This window comes from Puma concolor, chromosome C1 (genome assembly GCF_028749965.1).
Source record: "Puma concolor isolate L17-30 chromosome C1, mPumCon1.1.hap2, whole genome shotgun sequence".
Classification (NCBI taxonomy): domain Eukaryota; kingdom Metazoa; phylum Chordata; class Mammalia; order Carnivora; family Felidae; genus Puma; species Puma concolor.
In genome coordinates this window covers 38268805-38289081 of record NC_141674.1, presented here as the reverse complement: position 1 = coordinate 38289081, position 20277 = coordinate 38268805, and the positions used below count along the sequence as shown (strand labels likewise).

Sequence of the window (20277 nt, the reverse complement as noted above, 5' to 3'; positions counted from 1 at the left end):
GCCCTACTATGTTTGACAGCATGCTCATGCACCCCTGGGCTGGAGGACAGAGGTGTGGATCCAGACAGGCTCGACAAAACAACTGAGGAGAAGGCCTGCAGGATGAGGAGAGTGTGCAGTGAGGAGGGAGTGAGCACCTCAGTGCAGACAGCAGGTTAGAGCCTGGGAGATCTGTGGGGAACCCTCATAGCAGGCTGCTGAGGAGCTCTGGAAAAGAGGCATGTTCAATATTGAATTTCCAATTGTGCTTCTGTGGTTTAGGATTCTTCCCCTCCCCAAGCCTTCAGTATACTCAGTTGCACACAAATCCTTCATGGGAATGGTTTTGGGGAAAATCAAGGGGGAAAGCTGAGTTCCCTGTAAAGTCAGTGGGGAACAATGAGAAAAGCATGGGCAGGTGAGGTGACACGGGTAAAGTCAAAGGGTCAGAGGACACTGAAATTTGGAGCAAATTTGGCAATAGGAGGTGTGCATAAAATCAGCCGTTTAAGCCTCAAAGGACTAGAATTTTAATTGTGGTCAATTATAGTGAGTGGTTAGCATGGAGTGATGATCACAGACAGCACTGGAGAGGGTCCGATGAGAGTAGGGACAGCCTAGACGCAGAGAGAGAAAGGAAGGGACCTTCTCACTGCGTCCTTGGCAATGGGACAGGGTTAGGGTTAGGGTTACTGTAGTCTCTTTCCAGACACCTGAGACGCAGTGTGTTCACTCCAGCTGAAGGAGGCTCCCCCTCCAGCCTGCTCCCCCAGTCACAGCCCAGCCAGCCACCACACAAAGCCTACCATTTATTGAATGCTGTTACTTTCTGGGTACAAAGTCACTCGGGACGTGGCCCTTGGTCCTCGCCCCTTGGAGTACTCAATCTCCTAGGGGAGATAAACATCACAGAACCGTCATCAGTGCCGCCACAGAGGCAGGTCCAGAGGACGTGGAAGCAGGAGTGGGATCGTGACCCAGTTTCCGGTCACCTTTTCCAGGGTAGGTGGGTGCCTGGCAGGCAGAAGGAGAGGGGCAGGGGCCCAGGCGCCGTGGCTCCCAGGCCACCCATGCTAGCCCTCTTCAGGGCTTATTCTTTTCAACAAGTCCTGTCTCTCCAGCTGGAATCCAAATTCCTCAAGGCCGTGGAGACTCTGCACGTGTTTGGATGTGACAGTGGGAAGGGGCAGAATTTGAGTGGTGCCAAGGAGAGTCCTTTGCCCCAGAGCTCCCTGCCCAAAACTCGGTCTGTGGCCACGCTTACACTCCACCCCAGTCCCTCACTCCCTTGGGGCTGTCAGGGGAAGTAAAGGCCCTCTGGGGTAGCACTTGCTAGAAACAGATGACTGGGGGTGGGGAACTGGAGAGGGAGGGGAAGGAGACAGGGAGAAAGGAAGAGATATGGGTGAGCAAAGATACACTTGGACTTTTGTAATGTTCTTGCTACCCTTTTTCTTATATCCTCCACTCTTTTACACCTTAAAACACATGCATAGTAAAAACTCCTGAATAGACGCACCAAGAGGGTGGAAACTGTGTTTTTGAGGTAGGGATGTATCGCAATGTAATGGAAAAAGAGCTCGTTCGAGTCCTGCTGTGTGGCCCTGAGCAAACCCAGAGCCCTCTCTGGCCTCCGTTTCTCCACTTGGTGGGTGGGTGGGGGGGGGGGTCTGGTGTCTCCTTCTCGGTGGTCGCCGGTTTCCATGGCAAGATGAGAGGGAAGCCTGTCTCTGAGGCCGCAGGCTTGGGCCCCGTTTCCTCTGCGTCCGCTGGAGGTCTGCAGGTCTGCGAAGTCACGCGAAATAGCCCCAGAGGAAGACGTTGACGGCCAGCAGCAGGACGGCATTGACGTTGCAGACGCGTGTCCAGAGCGGTTCCTCGGCGATGCTGGTCAGCTCCCGCTGGCGCGCGGCCGTCTCCGCGGGGCTCAGCGCCCGCTCTGGGGGCCCGGCCAGCCCGCAGAACCAGTCCCACAGCAGCCGGCCCCAGCGCCTGCTCCGGGCTGAGGACCAGGAGCAGGGGGCAGGCCAGGTGGAGGGAAATGACAAGGGGGTGGGGGGAGGGAGAGCTGGTGAGACACGGAAGAAAGAGGGGCGGGTGGCGCTGGGCCCCTCCTGCGAGCCAACAGGCCGGGCGCCCGGCTGGGACTGGGAGAGAGCTCTGGCTACAGCCCGTCTGGCTACAGTCCCGCCGTCCAGCAGAGCCTCCCAGTGCCGCAGGGTGGGGTACGGGGTGAGGATAACGGGGTCTATCCCCATTCAGAGCACGAGGACAGGCGGGGCAGGATCTGTCCCAGGAGGGCCGGAGAGATCTTCCCGCGCCAGGGCCGCTCCGGCTGGTCTGCCTGAGGTCCCGTGCAACCCCCTCCGCGTCTCCCAGCGGCAGGCTCTTTTCCTTTCGGATAGGCCTGCCGCACCGCGCGCTTCTTCTCCGGGTTGTTTTGAGCATCGAATGACAATGGACATTTGGTAGCGTTTTAAAAAGTGACTTGTGCTGGAGCAGCAGGGAGAGGCTCTGGAAACTGTAATGTTCTCACCGCACGTGAGACTGTGCCCATGCAGACCCCAGCACCAGGGCCGGGTTGCTTTGAGGTTAAAGGGTAGCAGAGTTCATTAAAAACTACGTTCGAAAAGAAGTAATAAAGTATTTTTAAGGGGTTTCCTTTTTGCATTAGCGGATAGCATATTAAAATAAAATTAATATGAAAACCTTTTCACTGAGGTTGAACAGAACCCACATTACTGTCTTAATGACTTTGGCACTTGGTACTTGGTAAGTTCAATGTGACTACAGAGTGTCAGAGATACGAACACTCCGGATGCCATCTGGTCTGGCTCCCTCCTTGTACGGAGGAGGAGGAGGAGGAGGAGGAGGAGGAGGAGGAGGAGGAGGAAGAGAAAGGCTCAGAAAAAGGAAGGGACTTGCTTAAGGTCATCCAGCGACAAGCTGCACTAAGCACTGCCAGGCATGTGGCATTTCAATTCTACTAGCTTTATCATTTTACAAGCCCCTCCAAGTACTCTCTTCTGATTCTCAGGGCCCCCCTTAGGGGCAGATGACACACAGGAAGTCACGTGCCGATTCTGAGGCCCAGAGCGCCTGTTACGAGGTGCTCAGCACATCTAAGTGTGTCCACAAGCTGGCTGTATACACTTCCTTCAGATCCACTCTGCTGTCCTTAACAATTTTTTCATCGTTCTTTTTCTAGGACACAAAATCACACTGCCATTTTGCTGTTTAACCTGAGGACAGCACAGATGAGCCTTCATGCCTGTGGGCCTTTTGTGAGGGGGAGTCCAGAGTTCGCCTTTATTTTATTTTATTTAAAAAAATTTTTTTAACATTTATTGATTGTTGAGACAGAGAGAGACAGAGCATGAACAGGGGAGGGTCAGAGAGAGAGAGGGAAACACAGAATCTGAAACAGGCTCCAGGCTCTGAGGTGTCAGCACAGAGCCTGATGCGGGGCTCGAACCCACGGACCTCGAGATCGTGACCTGAGCCGAAGTCGGCCGCTTAACCGACTGAGCCACCTAGGTGCCCCCAGAGTTCGCCTTTAATGGGAAGGAGCGGGAAGCTCCTCCTTAGCCTTTCTGGGGAGCCAGCCCCCAATAGGGAGCAGACATCTCTCTGCTTCTCCAGGGCTGGGCTCTGTCCTGTGGTATGGGGGCCAGCTGGGGGGAGGTGCGACCACCACATGAGTCTGCAGTGCTGGGGGTCAGCCGGGAGGGCACAGGCTATGCCCTTCCTTCCCAGCTTCTTCCTCTTTGTTCTCTCGCTACCTGCCTCACCTAAAAGAGCCTGTGCCTCCTCTGTGCCATGCATTTTACAGGGGCCAAGACTTGCTTCTTGCCATGACTGGGGGAGAAACAGTTTTGAGACCCCACCTGGTGCGTGGACCACAAAGCCTGAGAAAGAGGCCGGGGTTACATTTTGCAGAGCAAAACACACTGGAACTAATGGGGCACCTGATCGGACTTTGAGCTTCAGTGGCGCTTTCTGAAGTAAGCCCTTGTGGGTTTTGACCTTGCAAGTTTGTAAAGGATTACTTTCTCCGTTACAGATAGCTTTTATCGTGGACCACTGGCTTTTAATCGCCACAGCTTGGGCAAGAAGATGTGAGTCTTAGCTCTTGGTGGGGTCCTGGAACTTATGATGTCATTAGATCCAGGCATGTGGCTGTTTCTCTAGGCAGGGCCTTAAGCAAAGGTGAAGGGCCTCGAGAAAGGTGGGCACTTTCTCAGGTCTTGGGGGAGCACAGGCCCCCCCACCCCCGAGCCTGGGGAAGGCGAGGGGCCTGAGCAGCACGGTGCCACCAGCCGTTCAGGTCCAGCAGCTGGCGCTTTGATGATCTTACCTAGGCTCTCAGCCTAAGTGAGTTATTGAAAGTTTGGACACCAGAGGCTTGGGAGGAACCCCCAAACCCAAAGGGAGAAGGCCGCTGCCGAAGGCACCCCAACTCCACCCAGGTGCTGGGGTTCCCTCTAACTGAGGCGGGAAGTAAATTTAGAACTTACATTTCATTAAATTATTAATTTCTGAGGGCAATAGAATTTGATTTGGGGCTTTTGCTTGCAAACTAATTTTTATGACTGTAATTTTTCCTTAGGAATTTTATAATTTAGGAAGTCTCTCCAATGTCATTATATCAGAATGTTTTAACAGCGTTATTTAATCACACTGTAGAAAAGCTATAGCTGCATTATGTCTAAAACAGCTACATTATGTCTTATGCCAGCTTTCCACTTTAGATACCGTGCGGCCTTGGAGTAAACCTAACTCAGGTACTGTTCTAACACCTTTGAGAGCCTCCAGGGGGCAAAATTGATATGGCCCATAGCAGCTCAAGGAGGATGCCTATAGGAATGGTGGTTGGTTTGGAGGGACCTGATGAAGATGGGGAGAACTGTATAGACACACGGCTGCTCTAGTCCCAGGAGGGACAGCCATGCTTCTGTGCGACTAGAGGCAGAATTGCTAAGCTCTATAGGGAATAAATGAATAATATGGGTGGGGCACTGTTACTTTGACGTGCCTGGTGTTTCCTTCCATCTGGAGGGAACTCAGTGTAACATCCTTTGATTTTCTGACCTGAGGCTCATTCTCCGCAGGGGAGGTGAAGGGACATCCCTGTTGGTAGGTTTGGGAAGTGCGAAGAGGGCATGCTTGGCTCTGTCTCTCCCTCCTCCCTCTCGGCATTGCAGTGCTCACAGGGGCAGGCGGCTGACGGGCTCCTCTGCCTCATGCTGACCTTCAGTAGAAGGAAGCACACCTCCCCATGGATATAAAATGAATCTTTCCACCTGTCCTTTATCAGTAACAATAAATGGCAATATTTTGGCTCTCATCTGCCTTCTTGTTTGTCTTCTCAAATAGTTTAATAGCCATGTGGGAAGGGAAGGTGACTTTTTTGGCATCCCTCAGAGACCCCATCCCCTATGACTCCCAAATGTGGGTCTTTGGGGATCCATGACATGGCATCTGTCCTCATTGCTGCTCTGCGGTGTGTGCCCCCCAGCAGACCCCCCAGCCTACCTCTGTGCTGGTCTTGGTCCTGGCTGGAGTTCTCTGTCTCTCCACCTCCTGGAGGGCATGCCCCAGATGGCATCTCTGAAGTCCCTGGTGTGCCCTCCGGGGCCTCCTTCTCCAACTCAGAGTGGGGATGGCTCCGTGTCCACCACGTCAGGCGAGCGAGCTGGAGGGAAAGAAAATACCGCTTGAGTCGGTTACTTTTGAGGGGAAGTCTTACTGTGGGAAAAGACAACCCCCTTCAAGGAGGCCGGCAAAGCAGTGAGGAGCTCGAGGAACAGGCACAGGGCCGAGTCAGGAGGCCTTGCTCCAGCCGAATGCTCTGTCTTTGAAAATCTGCACCCCTGAGCACCTGTTTCAGGCTCCATGCTTGGAAACTGGGAGGAAAGAAGCCGGACAGGGAGGCAGGTGCCACATGGCAAAAGGCTTCCAAGATCAGGCTGTGGAGTTGATACTCGTAAATAGAAACTCGTAGGCAATGGAGAGTCACTGCAGACTTCAAAGGGAAGAGACTCTAAGTTGTGGAATTTAGAAAGATCTCTTGGAGGGGTGCCCGGGGGGCTCAGTTGGTCAAACATCTGACTTCATCTCAGGTCATGATCTCACAGTTCGTGAGTTCGAGCCCCGCATTTGGCTCTGTGCTGACAGTTCAGAGCCTGGTGCATGCTCGGGATTCTGTGTCTCCCTGTCTCTCTGCCCCTCCCCCACTCGTGCTCTGTCTCTCAAAAATAAATAAACATAAAAAAAAAAGATCTCTCAGAGTGAATCAAAGGGATCCTGCCTGGAGGCTGCTGGAAAAGCAGAGCAAGACGTACAGAGCCTCTGGGATAGATGGAGGGGGCAGTCTTTGGGATGTTGAGGAGGAAGACCCACAGGCCTTGGTGACTGATTGAGCCGGGCGAGGAATCCGCAGACATGGCTCTCAGGTTCCTGCTGTGGGCCATCAGATGGGTGGTGGGCGAGCTGGAGGACTCTGCCTAAAGACTGCCAGCAGAGCCCGCCTCTGCAGGGTGGAGGTGTCCAGGTGAGGAGCACCACACCTGTGTCCCGTGGACAGCCCTGGTGGCTTGACCTCTCCTCCCTTTCTGGAGGCTCGGCAGAACGCACAGCAAGTCCTCTGGCTGATATCAGTTGGACCCAACCGTGACTGAGCTCTGGACGGCCTCCTTTCCAAACAGCCTTTTTTAGTAGCCAGGCAGCTCTTGGTTCCATAGTGACCCAGGTATCCCCTGCTCCGCCCCAGATTCCTACAAATATGTACAGCGGTGCAGGGTGAGAGGCCGTCTTCTGGGGCCCTTCCTGCCGGCGTCCAGCTACGCCTCTGCGTGGTCGTGAGAGCCTGGGCTGCATCTTCCCTTGTAAGTACATCTTCATAAATGTTACTTCAGACTTACACCGTGTGTCATTGAGCAGTATGTGGGCGGTGTCACTTCATGGCATGGGAGGCAGTTGGATTTGGGGTTTGAACCTTTGGCTAGCGACAGAGAATTGAGTTTTGTCTTCATGTAGAGGGTGGTTGAATCCACGGACACAGATAAGATAACTCAGAGACAGTGTGGGGAGAAGGGTTATAGGCCATATTTGGGTTCCTAAGGAACCCTGACATTTAAGACCACAGAGAAGGCAGAAGAGCAGAGGGTGGAAAGACAATACTGGAGTGGAATATGTCACGGAAGTGAACGGAAGAGAGCCCTTCAGGAGGCAGGGGGTGGTCAGCGGTGTCTGGTTCCCAGAGCTCACTGAGGATGAAGATGAGGATGTGACCAGTACTTTCTGCAACAAGAAGGTTATTGGGGTCTTGGCGAGAGCAGCTGCAGTGGGAAGGTGGGACACCAGACTGGATGAGACGTATACAAGAAGTGGAAAGTAAAGTAAAGAGGGAGACCCCTCTGCACGGTGTCCTGGTGAGGAGCAGGGCGGGGGGCAGGGGAGGCAGCCGTAATTAGGGAAGGGAGGGGATTTTCAAGTGTGAGACATCTCAGTGTGGGGCTGAGAGAGCAGACAATGGAGAAGAAATTGAAGATTCAGGCAGTGAAGAGAGACCATTTCTGGAGTGAGCCACCAGAGAAATTGGTCTCTCTTGGCTCCTTGGTAGGAATTAATGGTACCAAGGGTATAAAGTCGTTTTGCAAACTCTAAAGCACCATACAGGTCAGAGGTGTTATTCATAACTTCCACCCAATGTTTCAGGGACTAACTTCTGGCATGGGCTCTGTTATTTTTGGGCTGAATTGTGTCCCTCCTTCAAATTTATATGTTAAAGTCCTAACCCACAGGACTTCAGAATGTGACTATACATGGAGAGAAGGCCTTTAAAGAGGTAATTAAGGTTAAATGAAGACAATAGAGTGGCCCTAATCCAACATGACTGGTGTCCCTATAAGAAGGGGAGACTAGGGGGCGTGTCTGGGTGGCTCAGTTAACTGTCCCACTCTTGGTTTCAGCTCAGGTCATGATCTTGCAGTTTGTGAGTTCGAACCCCACATAGGACTCTGTGCTGATGGTGGGGAGTCTGCTTGGGATTGTCTGTCTCTCCCTCTCTCTCTCTGCCCCACCCCTGCTTGTGCTCTCTCTCTCTTTCTCAAAATGATAAATAAACTTTAAAAACAAAAGAAGGGGAGACGAGGGCACAGACGGGCACAAGGAAAGAGAGGGTGAGGACAGAGAGGAGAAGGCAGGCATCCGCAAGCCAAGGACAAGGGACCTCAGAGCAAACAGCCCTACAGACACCTTGACCTCAGACTTCTCACCTCCAGAACTGTGAGGACATACATTTCTGTTGTTTCACCCCCCCAGATTGTGGTTTCGTGTCATGGCAGCCGGAGCCAATACTCTTTTGCTCTAATGAAGAAAGGTTTCAAAAGACACCTTCAAAGTCTGAAGACTGGCAAATCTGTGAGCACAGGAGTGGTGAGGACTCGCTCTGGTGGACTCCCCTCATTTACCTGTGTCTCAACTGGCCAATGAATCCCTACTCTTTCTTCTAGGGCCAGCTCAAAGTGACCTTGTCAGGGAACCTGATGCAGCCCCCAGGGGTGACGGCCCCTCCTGTCCTCGGCCCCTCCCTTTGAGCTTGGTCCTTCTTCACTCTCTTGTGGTAGAGTAACTGCGTGTGCTGGTGCCTGTCCCCGACACTTGCTGGCAGGCCCCATTCATCTTGGTAACCCTAGCACAGAGCCCGGCACACAGTAGGTGCTCATTGAGTAAATTTCCCATTGAATGAATTACTTTTCACATGGGAATTACTAACCCAATGAGCTCCTCCTCCCAAAGGACTCTGTGTGGCTGCAGAGGAGACAACCCAATGGAGTAAAACTTGGTGGTAGAATTTCAGACACTGGGGGTAGGGAGAACATTTCGTGGGGCCCCAGGACAAGCACTCCACTTGCCTTCTCCTCAGGGATGGGGGTGGTACAGAGGCTGACAGTGACGATGACGATGGCAGTGAGCCCACAGAGCAGGAGTGCAAAGTAGAGGTAGTGGAAGTCCTTCAGCACGGCCGGCCTCCGGTCCACCTCCCCGCAGGCTGGGGCTGGGTATGAGAACTCCAGGATCATGCGCAGAAGCCCCACTGCCAGGCCAAACATGAGGCCCCAGAAGGCTCCCTGTGGAGAGAGGGCAGACACGGGCAGGGCTGAGGTCCAGCTGCAAGGCCCTAGGAAGCTAAAAGCCACTGGGTTGTTAGGGTGTTTGCAGGTCCGCCTTAGTGAGCTCCCCATTAATGCTGAGGCTTTGTCTGAACTCAAAGACGGGCAGAGTGGTGCACTGGGAAGGGCACAGAGTCAGACACACTAGGATTTGGATCCTGGCTCCATTCCAGAACGATCAAAGCAGTGACTCAACCTATTGGCTTGGGGTTTTTGTGTGTGCAATGATAAGAGAAATTGATACTCTGTATAGATGCTTAGTATTCAACTAGAATGGAATATGCTTTTGTAATAAGCAAGGAAAACCAGGATCCCCCATCCTGATTTTCTGTTATAATAAATTAAAAAATCAGAATAGAGCTCTTCTTGTTTTGCTTTTTAAAAAGAAAAGCCCCAGCACCTCCCCTGTCTTGTTTATAACACCAGTTGACCTAACCTATACCTGTTTCCCATATGTATTTTAAAAAATGAGATGCTGATCCTGATTTCAAGAATTCTGGGATGAGCAAAACACTCAGAATTCAACCAAGCCCTGCTGTGCACCATGGTTATCAGCAGGGAGATTCGACCTCTGGAAACAGTAGACAGATTGCTGGGTACTCCCCCGGGAGAGGGGTTTCTGAGGTCTCCTTTGCAATGACTTTGAGCTGTCATGTGGCTCCTGCAGCGGTTGTCCATAACATCCCTTAGCCCCAGCGGAGTTGGGCCCCTCTTTTCTATCTGGGGTGGGGGAGGGGTTCCTGGGACTTCTAGCTCCTCCAGGCTGTCAGCTTTCAGCAGCTTCATGAACGGCGTGTCTGCAGGGTCCTCCCCAGGTCCGCACTTTGCTTCATTGCTGTTATATTGCCTACATACAGAACCTTATGGTGTCAGAGAGGAAACAGACTCCAGAGGTCCTCCAGTCTGACTTGGGCTTTCACACACGCCATGCTACGTGTCTGGAACACTCTTCTCTTCCCCATCAATCCTTCAGCCTAGGCTCAGATGTCACTTCTGACCCCCTCCCAGGCATCCCATAAGTTAGGTGCCCCTGATCTCTACTCTCACAGCAGTTATTATATTTCGTTATTATTTCTTATTGAATCACCTTTTCTCCCATCTGGCAGGGATGATTCCCATCCTTGTAAATCATTGCATCTGGGAGCCCCCATAATAGGATCGATGAATGTTTGTTGAGGGAATGAATGAATCAAGACCTGATGGGTGGGGAGATGGAAGCCTGAATGGGACAGTGGGTATGTCTAATATGTCACAGAGAGACCCTGAATTAAGGACAGATCAGGTCTCCGGCCCCTCTGGTGTACTGGGAGAGACAGGTGTCCTGCTGCACTCACAGGCTCTGTGACCCTCTTGCAGAAGATGGCCAGCAGGAAGAGGGCAGTGATAGGCGGGGCCAGGTAGCTGGTGACAGACTGGATGTAGTCGAAGAGCTGCCCGCTGTTGGAGCTTTGGATGATGGGGATCCAGAGGATGCTGATGACAACCAGGAACACCACAAACAGTCTGCAGGGAGGACACAGGGCACCATGAGGCATGCTCAGGGTGGCTGGGCATGGGGTGGGGGGAAGGTGATGCAAAGGAACCAGGAAAGGGGAAGGGAGGGGATGCATGAGAACAAAATTAGAGAATGCTATGAGACCGGAAATGCCAAGGTTCTGGAAATGCAGACTGTTCAAATCCCAGAATATCAGAATTCCAGAATCCAAGAAACCCAGGAGTTTTGAGTTGGATGTCTTTAAAGTCATAAAGCCCACCTGTTCTTCAGGAAGGAATCCACACCTTTCACAGCACCACCCACCTCAGTAAATGGCCTCTGGTCTTGGCTTGGGATGCCTTTCCTTCTCTTCTACATTCAAACCCTGTGCAAGAGAACCCTCTTCTCCAGGATGGCTTTAACTTCAGGGACTTTTCCCTTCTTTGGGCTCCTCCAGATCTAACCCCTGCACCCTTACACTGGCATTTAGCTCATAACAGGTACTCCACCTTCGTCTCCTGACTCCCCTTCAAATGATCCTGGCTCAGGCTCAAGTTCCCTAATGCACTTCCTTCGGATTTTTTGTGAAAACAGTGAAAAACGTTTCTTGGATGGGCTGGGTGCAATAATGCATGTGGCCAGGAGATGGCGCCCAAACCCCACTGATGGATGAAATAAATGGCAGTGAAACTGGGCTGTGAGGGAGCTCAAAGGACGCTTGTTTGGAAATGTCTCTGCACACCTGTCCTCTCTTCTCCCTTCCCTCGCACATTTTCTCTCTCAGGCCCCACTAGAGCGGCAGCTACCACAGTCTACAGGGCGATCCTTAGATGCTCAGGTGCTGTGCACAGGGCTGGGGGCAGAGTGAGCAGGTGCTAGGGCTCCATTAGGCAGCAGTGGACTGAAGGCATCCTGGTGGAAGGAGCAGTGTGTGCAAAGGCAGGAGATGGGAGAGAGCAAGTTATCGAAACTCAAGTACCGCCTACCACAAGGGAAGAATAAACATGGTAGTCCAGAAACCTGAGTCACAGAGCCTTAAATTAGGAAGCAAAGATTTCAGACAGTGCCCCTGTGTAAACCCTGTAACCTGTGTAAACACAGTAACCCTGTGTAAATTTCAAGCCTAGGGAGGAAAAGAAAATAAGCCACCAAGTGATACTTTGAAAAGCATAAAATCAAAACCAACAAGAGAAAGTTCAAACTTCAGCGTGGTGTGTAAGGCTCTGCATCCTTTGGAGACAGCCTTCCTAGGGTCATCTCCATGGAGGCAGGCCCCACGCCGCATCATGAGACCGCGAGCAGCCCTCAGGGCAGGGCAGGGCACGATGTCCCTGGGTGCCCAGCACCAGGTGTGATGCAAGGGGGATGGACGGGGCGGGGGGTGGGGGGGGGGTCCGATGGAGAAAATTAACAGGCTTTCTGTTATCCTGGAATATGGCCCAGAGCCGATCCTGAAGCTCCTGGGGGCGAGCTACTTGCTAACTTCCGTCCACTCACACAGCTCACCTTTCCCTTCTTAAATGCCTTGTCAGCTTCTCTCACTCTGTCGCTCACTTGCAAGAGAAAGTTGAACACACAGGGAAGAGATTTTTTTTTCCTCCTTACTCTGGAGGAGGAGCGTCCAGAGCCGGCGGGGGACTAACCTGAGGTCATGTAGGGATCTGACGCTAGAACCAGGTGCTGGGACTCCCCACCCGCAGAATCTCCCCAGGGCAGCCCAGGGCAGCCCAGGGCACGGAGGGGGGTGGGGGGGGGGGGGCGGTGCCTGCAGGGAGGGGGGAACTCCGGAAGGGGGCGCAGCGCACCTGCCCACCACCATCAGCTCCTGCTCTGTGGCCTTCTTCCGGAAGCGCTGCCACACGTCGATGGCAAACAAGGTGCTGCTGCTGTTGAAGATGGAGGTGAGTGAGCTCATGAGGGCGGCCAGGATCACGGCGATCATCAGGCCCCGCAGACCTGGGGAGAGGCGAGGTCTCCCGTGAAGGCCAGCTCCGCCGGGAGCCATGGAGGCTGCAGCGTCAGGCGGAGCTGGGAGTCTGGGGGTGGTGCTGGCCCTGCATGAGGTCCCCCTCCATGCAGATAAGGAGTCCAGGAAAACCGGAGGCCGGCTTCTGGATAAGCTCTGCCTTCGCCCCGCTCTGCCCTCTGCCCTGCTCTATGGCCTTGGGCGAGCCATCCCATCCACCCTGCCCAGTGCCAGCTCCCTTATCTGCATCCCTAAGAGCCGTGCGGCTAAGTGGTCCTTCAGGTTCTCTGCAGCTTTGACGTCTCAGTCTGGGCGTCAGAGCCTGGAGACACTTGGTTAGTGGGCCCCTGATGGGGAGGAGGGTGACGGTTAATAATTGAGTGTTTTCAGTTTTTGTTCTTTTTCACCGACACTGAGGTGCCAGGTTAAGGCCCTCGCCTGGGACGGGTGGCCCTGGGAAGCCCTGGATTTGTTTCCTGGTTCTGCAAGTAACCAGGTGTGTGATCTTTGAACTAGTTCCTTCCTTTCTGGGCCTGTTCTGCCCCCTGTGGCAGGAGAGGGTGGATCCCGTTGCTATCTGAGGTCTCTATGACTCAAATTACCAAGATTCTGGAAACATGACTACTCATGTTTCCCTGGGGAGATGACTGTCCCTCAGCCCTGCCTCAGCCCTCTTTCCTCTCAGTCCAAATACTTAACCACCTCCTGGAGGTCTCCCTGAAAGACTCAAAATGTTCCAAACAAACCTAGGCCAGCACCTTCCAGCACCTTCTTCCAGGGCCTGTTGTTTCTTTCTTTGGTTAATAATATCCAATCTCCATACCAGACGCTCAGTTATCCTAGACCCCCCTCTTCTGCTCCCCTCCCACCCTACGTCCCTCAATCAGCCCCTCTGTGGAGGCCCCATCCCACCAGCCCCACTATTTCTTTCATTCATTCCCTTTTTTCTTTTTCTTTTTCTTTTTGTTTTTTATGAACCGGAGGTGCAGAAGAAGAGAGACAAAGAGAATCCCAAACAGGCTCCATGCTCAGCAAAGAGCCCAATGCGGGTTTTGATCTCACAACCAGGGGATCATGACCTAAGCCAAAACCAAGAGTGGGACACTTAACTGACTGAGCCGCCCGGGTGCCCCAATTCATTTCTTGTTCTACTGAAGGGAAGGGGGAGCCCAACTCAAGGACTTCCCTCTATAAACCTGGCTCTTTTCCTATGTCTCCACTCTCAATGTCATCGTAAACCCCGGACCTGGAGGCCTCCCTGGATCCCTCTTTCTCATCCCTCAAACATGATCAGTCATCAAATCCTGCCGCCTCTACCTCACAAATATCTTTTAAAACCCTTTCTGTCCATCTCTGAAACCACTGACCTGGTCCACACCACTATCACCCCGCACCTGGGCCACGGCAAACCCCTTGTTAACTGTCTCTCTGCCTCCCCTTAAGCTGAACCCTCCGTGCAGATGGTCCCCCTCACGTGCTCTGGCCTAAAACCCAGCGTAAAGGCTCTGCTCCACGGTGAGGCATGGCCACGGCCTCCTCTCCAAGGCTATCCATTCCTCCCACATATGCGTCACACAGGTGACTCTACTTCGGTTCAGACTTCAGTTCAGACTTCATGCTCTCTCTCAGCCCAGGGCCTTTGCACACACAGCCCCTCCTCCCCCGAATGACATTTCCCACACCCGTCTGGCTTTGTCTGCCTAAGATGTTCCTCAGGATTCAGCTCCATTTCCTCTCCTCCAGAAAACCTTCTCTGACATTCCCAGGTGGAGCCAGGTGCCTCCTTAGGGCTTCCTCGGTGCCGCTGTGTCCCCACCCTGGTGACATAGTATTGTGCCCTCTGTCAGCCCGGGTGTCCTGGAGATGGCATGAAGCCTCAGAGTAGGGGCCTGCCTTTTATCCCTGCCTCTCCAGGATTAGAGCCAGAATGGGTGCCTTACAGATGTTTGTGAAAAGTGTCTCTGTGTGTGTGTGTGTGTGTGTATTGGGGAAGGAAGTGTGGAGGTGAAAGTTTTTTTTATTCCCTCTTTGCATCCATGTCCACGTTTAGTGCAATCCCTCCTGGGCACTGGGGATTGGAGGAGGCTGGGGCATGGAGTGAAGGGTGGTGTGGGGGAGACAGGACTCACCAACAGGCATGAGGGCTACGACCAGCTTGGGGTAGGCGATGTTGGAACACCCCACGCGGGCCCCGCAGATGCTTTGGCAGACGTCAGGGTCTACACAGCCCACCTCATCTATAGAAGAGTGATGGCCATTAGGGGCGAGTCAACCTGTGTGTGCCTTCTTGGTTCGGCCCAATATTTGCTTTCCAACCCTACAGGGACGTGTTTACTGGTGACGCTGGCAGGAATCAGCATCTGTTGTAGAGGCCAGAGGGTCAAGGGGCAGGTAGATGTCTGGGTACTATGATTTAGCTGTCGCTGGTAAATTCCTTGACCATATACTACCCTGCAAAGCCTGGTAGACGCCTTTGCGTTGTAGGCCTTACATCTTGATAAAGGGCAAACATCCTCGGAAGGCACCAAGAATGCCTTCATTGTTCTTTCCCTTATGAAGGGAAAGTAGGATTTTAAAATGATATTCAGATACAAATTTCTTCTACTGAAATACTTATTGTATGTGTGGCCCACAAAGCCTAACGCACTTCCGATGTGTTTTGTTTTGTTTTGTTTTTTTAAATTTTTTTTCAACGTTTATTTATTTTTGGGACAGAGAGAGACAGAGCATGAACGGGGGAGGGGCAGAGAGAGGGAGACACAGAATCGGAAACAGGCTCCAGGTTCTGAGCCATCAGCCCAGAGCCTGACGCGGGGCTCGAACTCACGGACCGCGAGATCGTGACCTGGCTGAAGTCGGACGCTTAACCGACTGCGCCACCCAGGCGCCCCCCGATGTGTTCTTAATAGAACTGGCATGTGACCCCTCCCCCCACTGCAACATTGCCCAGCTCTTACCTGGGTACAGGGCCCGGCTGATCATGCCAGGCATGACGATGAAGAACATGGGCAGGATCTTCAGGTAGCCCCCCAGCACCGAGCCTCCCTTAGCGTGGGACAGATTCTTGGCAGACAGAGACCTCTGCACAATGACCTGAAAAGGGAGCAGTGGAGGCGTGCCACTTAGGTCAGGTGGGGCTCAGCTCAGCCATAGGCGAGCCCTGAGGTAGTCCCAGAATGAGTCCCAACACTCTGTGCACCTAGACGCGTGGTTTTCCCACAGGGAGCCACCCCAGTGTGTGATGGTCCGGGCCAAGCTTGTCTGGGGCATCACCTGGTCCGTGCACCAGCACCAGGTGGCCAGCACCGTGAGCCCAAAAATGAGGCCTGGCCAAGGAATGTCCCCGTTCACAGGGTCCCGGAGCATGTGGAAGGCATCAGATCGGGGGAGATGGCAGGTGGTATTGGGGACTGTGGCATTAGGGATGGCCTGTCTGTACCGTTGCTCCAGGCCTGGGTACCAGCCCACCTCCTGAAAGCCTGTGGAGAGAGACCACAGTGAGCAACACAGCTCCGAGACCCCAGTGGACCTGTCACATGCCCCCACCCCACCTCCCAGTCCCATGTGGAGCCCCGGGGCTTGGAACTGGTATGCAACTTGGGAATGAGGGAGGGATGTGGGGTGTATTGAGAAGTTTGCTCTTTGGCAGTCCCACCCTGGAAATGGGGGTAGGGAGGTGGGGAACATGACCCTGTGTTCTGGAAAGTTCCAGTCACAGCATGGAGGTGAAAGCCCAAGACAAATCGGAGAGCAATTTTGATGTGATCGTGGGTATATTCAGGTCTCTACCTTACCTAGAAACATGAGGACCAGGGCGCCCCCCACCATGATCACCGTCTGCAGAGCATCTGTGTAGATCACGGCTGTGAGACCCCCTGGGGACCCAAGGAGAGGGCTCATCAGTCAGCACCAACAAGGGGTTCCTCTCTGGCTGCCCGCCCTGTGCTTGGCCACACTGGGGAGACCAGACAAGACATGGAGTCCTCTTAGCAGGTCGATTCTAGCCACCTGCCTTCCCCCCACAGGCTGGTGCCAGCCACTGGCACTCAAATCTAGCTCTTTCTCTCCCCAGTGGCCCTTGGGTACCGCAGCTGCACCTCCCTCCTTTGTTCTTATTGTTTTTAATACCCCAAGACTATTCCTCTGCTGGGCTGATAGTTCTACCAGGAATACTCCCTCCCTCCCCACCAAACACCGTTTAAATTCCCTATATTTGCAAACTGACTTAGCCACAAGCCAGGAACCCAGGTGCCCAGGCCTATGGGAGGTGCTCTGGAGGAGACAGAGGAAGGCAGGCTGGTGGCTTTGTCTGGAACAGTCCACAGCCACACTACTCCTGGTGACAGTCCCCTAGTCATGCTCCTGCTCACTGTAGCATCCCTAGGTGACCCCCCTCCACCTCTCCCTGTCTCTCTGTCTCTGCTCCAGGCACCTGCACCCCAACACGACCCGCCCTTGGCCTTACCTGCAATGGTGTAGACAGCTGTCACCACCAGAAGCATCACTGTGGAGAGGTATAGGTTCCAGCCCAAGGCTATCTGGATGAACAGGGCTCCAGAGAAGATGTCAGTCTGCAGAGAGCCGGGACCCAGGAGTCCAGGTCACCTGAGGCCCTCACTGTGGCCACCAGGGTATGATGCCTCCTGCTCAGCCATACCAAGTGCTGTCAGCCCTCATCACATAATGAGGCTGAGCCTAAAGTGCCATGCTGAGGAGAACGGGTTTGGCCTCGGGGATGCTGAGGAGCCGTGGAGATTTTCAGGCAGAGGAGCACCGCATAAAACTTTGAAACCGAGAGCAATGAGGTCTGGTGGCACTAATGGGATAGTCTGTGGGTCGTGATGGCAGGGGGGAAGGAATGAAGAGTAGACAGAGGAGAGGAAGTGGGGAGCAGGGGTTGGAGAAGAGAGAGCAGGCACCCAGAGGCCCTCTTTTCCCTAGCAGAGCAGAGGCCCGCCCAGCTGCCAGGGGGCCCACGCTGACCAGACGGGCAGGAGCCCCAGGACAGATGACCGTACTTCTGGAGGCTCTACATGTTTGGGTTTATTAGAGGACCCGGCTGACCAGACAACATGCTGACTTAGGCTTGTTTTCCAGCATTGGTGGACAAGTGGCTGTACCATTTTTCCCATCTCTCGACCTGGCAACTCGTGGACTCAGTCCCCTTCAGTGCCTGCTTGCTGATCCCATTGCATGGCTGTTTCATGAACCCATCCCAGGGCTACAACAGGACGGAGTGCCAGGACGCCTGGACCGGGTCACAGGACCCAAACTTTAGTTCAGTCCCACAGCTCTATTCTGTGTGGACATGGGCGAACCATCTGCCCTAGGTTTGTTTTCGGAGTGTAGGTCAGAGGAGGAGGAATAAGGATCTTTTGAACAGTGACATGTAGGCAACAAATTCATGGTGCTTAATGGAGGATCAATTAATGGAGAGAGAAATGAATGAATGCACTCTAGATTAGGAGTTATTTAAATAGAGGCACTGTCATTTACTTAATAGGTACTTCTCATTCATCTGTGATCGCTCCACTGCTGAGGGAGAGCGTGCATTGAAGGTATGTGGATTCATGCTTCCTCCCTTCCTCCCTTCTTTCTATCTATCTATCTATCATCCATCCATCCATCCATCCATCCCTACATGCAGCAACAAGCCATGACTCAAGCTCAGCATTTTCAGGGAGACAAGATGGCCACATTGCGATGGGTACTCACTGAAATCTTGGTGAAGATGTAGAGGATGAGAGACAGGACAGACATGTACACCTGGATCCTCTGGCCCCCGAATCGCTTCTTCAGGTACTGTGGCATTGTGACCACACCAGCAGCAATGTACACGGGGACAAAGATCCAGCCCAGGGCCAGAAGGAGCCAGGTTGCCTGGGAGAGTGGGGAGAACAAGAACAAGAGACATCTACCCGTGTCCTAGATGCACATGGAAGGACAGCCTCCTGTGCACGTCACGCTGTGAGGGAGCACCGAGCTGGGAGGCAAGGGACCTGGGACCTGATTGTAGTGCTGTGTGACCTCTGATGAGTCCCTCTGCCTTTTCCAGGTCCTGGTTTCCTCATCTGTGAAATGGGTTCTCGATTTACCATACAGCCTCTCCAAGCACCTCCGAGGTTCCTCTCAGCACTAAAGCCAGGGGTGGGGTGGGGTGTGGGGTGTGGCGTGTGGGGCGTTCAGACCCTCGTTATCTCTGAGAAGCCTCCAGACCAGCTTCCTTACATTCCATTCGAAGCCCCCAACAGCAAGGCCTCCGGCAGCTCCTGTCCCAGCCAGGCCGATGAACAAGCCACTGCCCACATTGCTGGACATCAGAGAGGCTCCAATCTGCAAGGCACAAGTGGGGTCAAAGGTCGGGGTCAATTTTAATCCAAATCAATCTACAGCCAGGACCGTGAGCTTCAGGAGCTGTGAATAGAGCAGGGCCTGGGTCAGGAAATCAGAGGGAGGAGAGGAAGGGAGGGAGCAAAGGGGAGAAGGGAGGGAGCTGACGTTTATTGGGTACCTACTGTATGTGGGCACAGTGTGAGGCATTTCATAGGCACTAATGCACTTAATCTTCATAAACATTTCAAAGGATAGGTTTAATCTTTTCAATTTACAGAGGAATGAAATAATGTTAGGAAAAATGAAGCTGCTGGCTCCAGGTCACCCAGTGAGTGAGTGGCCAAGTGGGAAAGAAGGGAAGCCATGGGAAACAGCATCCATGCAGGGAGGACAAGGCCCTGCACTGGGACCACCCATCTAGGGGCCTCCAGAGGCAAGGATGCTGAGGGGAGGAGGGGAGGTCCCCATGAGAGGGACTGAGGGAGGCCCTCTGCCACCCAGTGCCTCCAGCACTAGGCCAGGCAGAGGGAGGAGCTGAGGGGCTGAGCACAGGCTGGGCCAGCCTCGGAGTTGAGATCATTTTTCCCCAGGAGACAGCAATAGACACAATAATATAACTCTGATGCAATAGACACAATAAGGACGACATCATAGCAGTTAGTACATACACAGCATTGCCAAGTGCCAGGCACTGGTCTAAATATGTTAACTTGGGGCACCTGGGTGGCTCAGTCGGTTAAGTATCTGACTCTTGGTTTGGGCTCAGGTCATGATCTCACGGTTCATGAGCTCAAGCCCTGCTCTGGGCTCTGGCTGACCATGTGAAGCCTTCTTGGGATTCTCTCTCCCTCTCTTTGCCCCTCTTCTGCTCTCTCTCTCTCTCTCTCTTTCTCTCAACATCTACATATATATACACACACAAACTAACTCAACCCTCACCACAGCCCTATGTGGTAGGTCCTATTATTATCCCCATTTTACTGAGGAGGAAACCAAGGCACAGATAAATGACTTGCCCAAGTTCCAGAACTAGTGAACAACAGAACTTTTGAACCCTGGCTGTCTGGCTCCAGTAATTAGTGCATGATTGTTGCTGGGCACCTAATAAGCACTCATTAGTGTTATCTTTTATTATTTGATGGGATCCTTCACTGGACGGGAAAGGGGCAGAGGGAGGGGCTCCGGGGCCTGGGCAGAGGCAGGACGGAGGTGAAGAGCTGTGCTCCAGCCTTGCGCCCTGTGTGACTTTAACAAAATCACTCCCTCTGGCAAGTCTTCAGATTCCTCACCTATAAAATGTGGGGACTCACCTGCTCCCACTCACTGACTGTTCTAGTGGTGCTGGGCGA

General features: G+C 53.2%; 1 protein-coding gene across 3 annotated transcripts in view; it reads right to left on the bottom strand.

Moving 5' to 3' along the window:
- Nucleotides 1–1639: 1639 nt before the first annotated feature.
- The window catches only part of SLC5A9 (solute carrier family 5 member 9), a 27824-nt gene continuing 9186 nt past the window's right edge, over nt 1640–20277 (bottom strand). Inside the window, exons 3-15 of one of the 3 annotated variants that reach the window (XM_086716919.1) lie at nt 18824–18928; nt 18595–18666; nt 18311–18475; nt 17061–17166; nt 16390–16470; nt 15869–16074; nt 15553–15688; nt 14725–14832; nt 12435–12585; nt 10490–10658; nt 8898–9113; nt 5515–5674; nt 1640–1981 (exon numbers count right to left, since the gene is read on the bottom strand). In XM_086716919.1, coding sequence (XP_086573045.1) covers nt 1773–1981; nt 5515–5674; nt 8898–9113; nt 10490–10658; nt 12435–12585; nt 14725–14832; nt 15553–15688; nt 15869–16074; nt 16390–16470; nt 17061–17166; nt 18311–18475; nt 18595–18666; nt 18824–18928 — 1884 coding nt within the window. In that variant the 3' untranslated portion in view covers nt 1640–1772. Of the gene's footprint in view, nt 1982–3287; nt 9114–10489; nt 10659–12434; nt 12586–14724; nt 14833–15552; nt 15689–15868; nt 16075–16389; nt 16471–17060; nt 17167–18310; nt 18476–18594; nt 18667–18823; nt 18929–20277 lie in introns of those variants that run through there. The other 2 variants (XM_086716918.1, XM_086716917.1) reach the window with 2 other exon arrangements.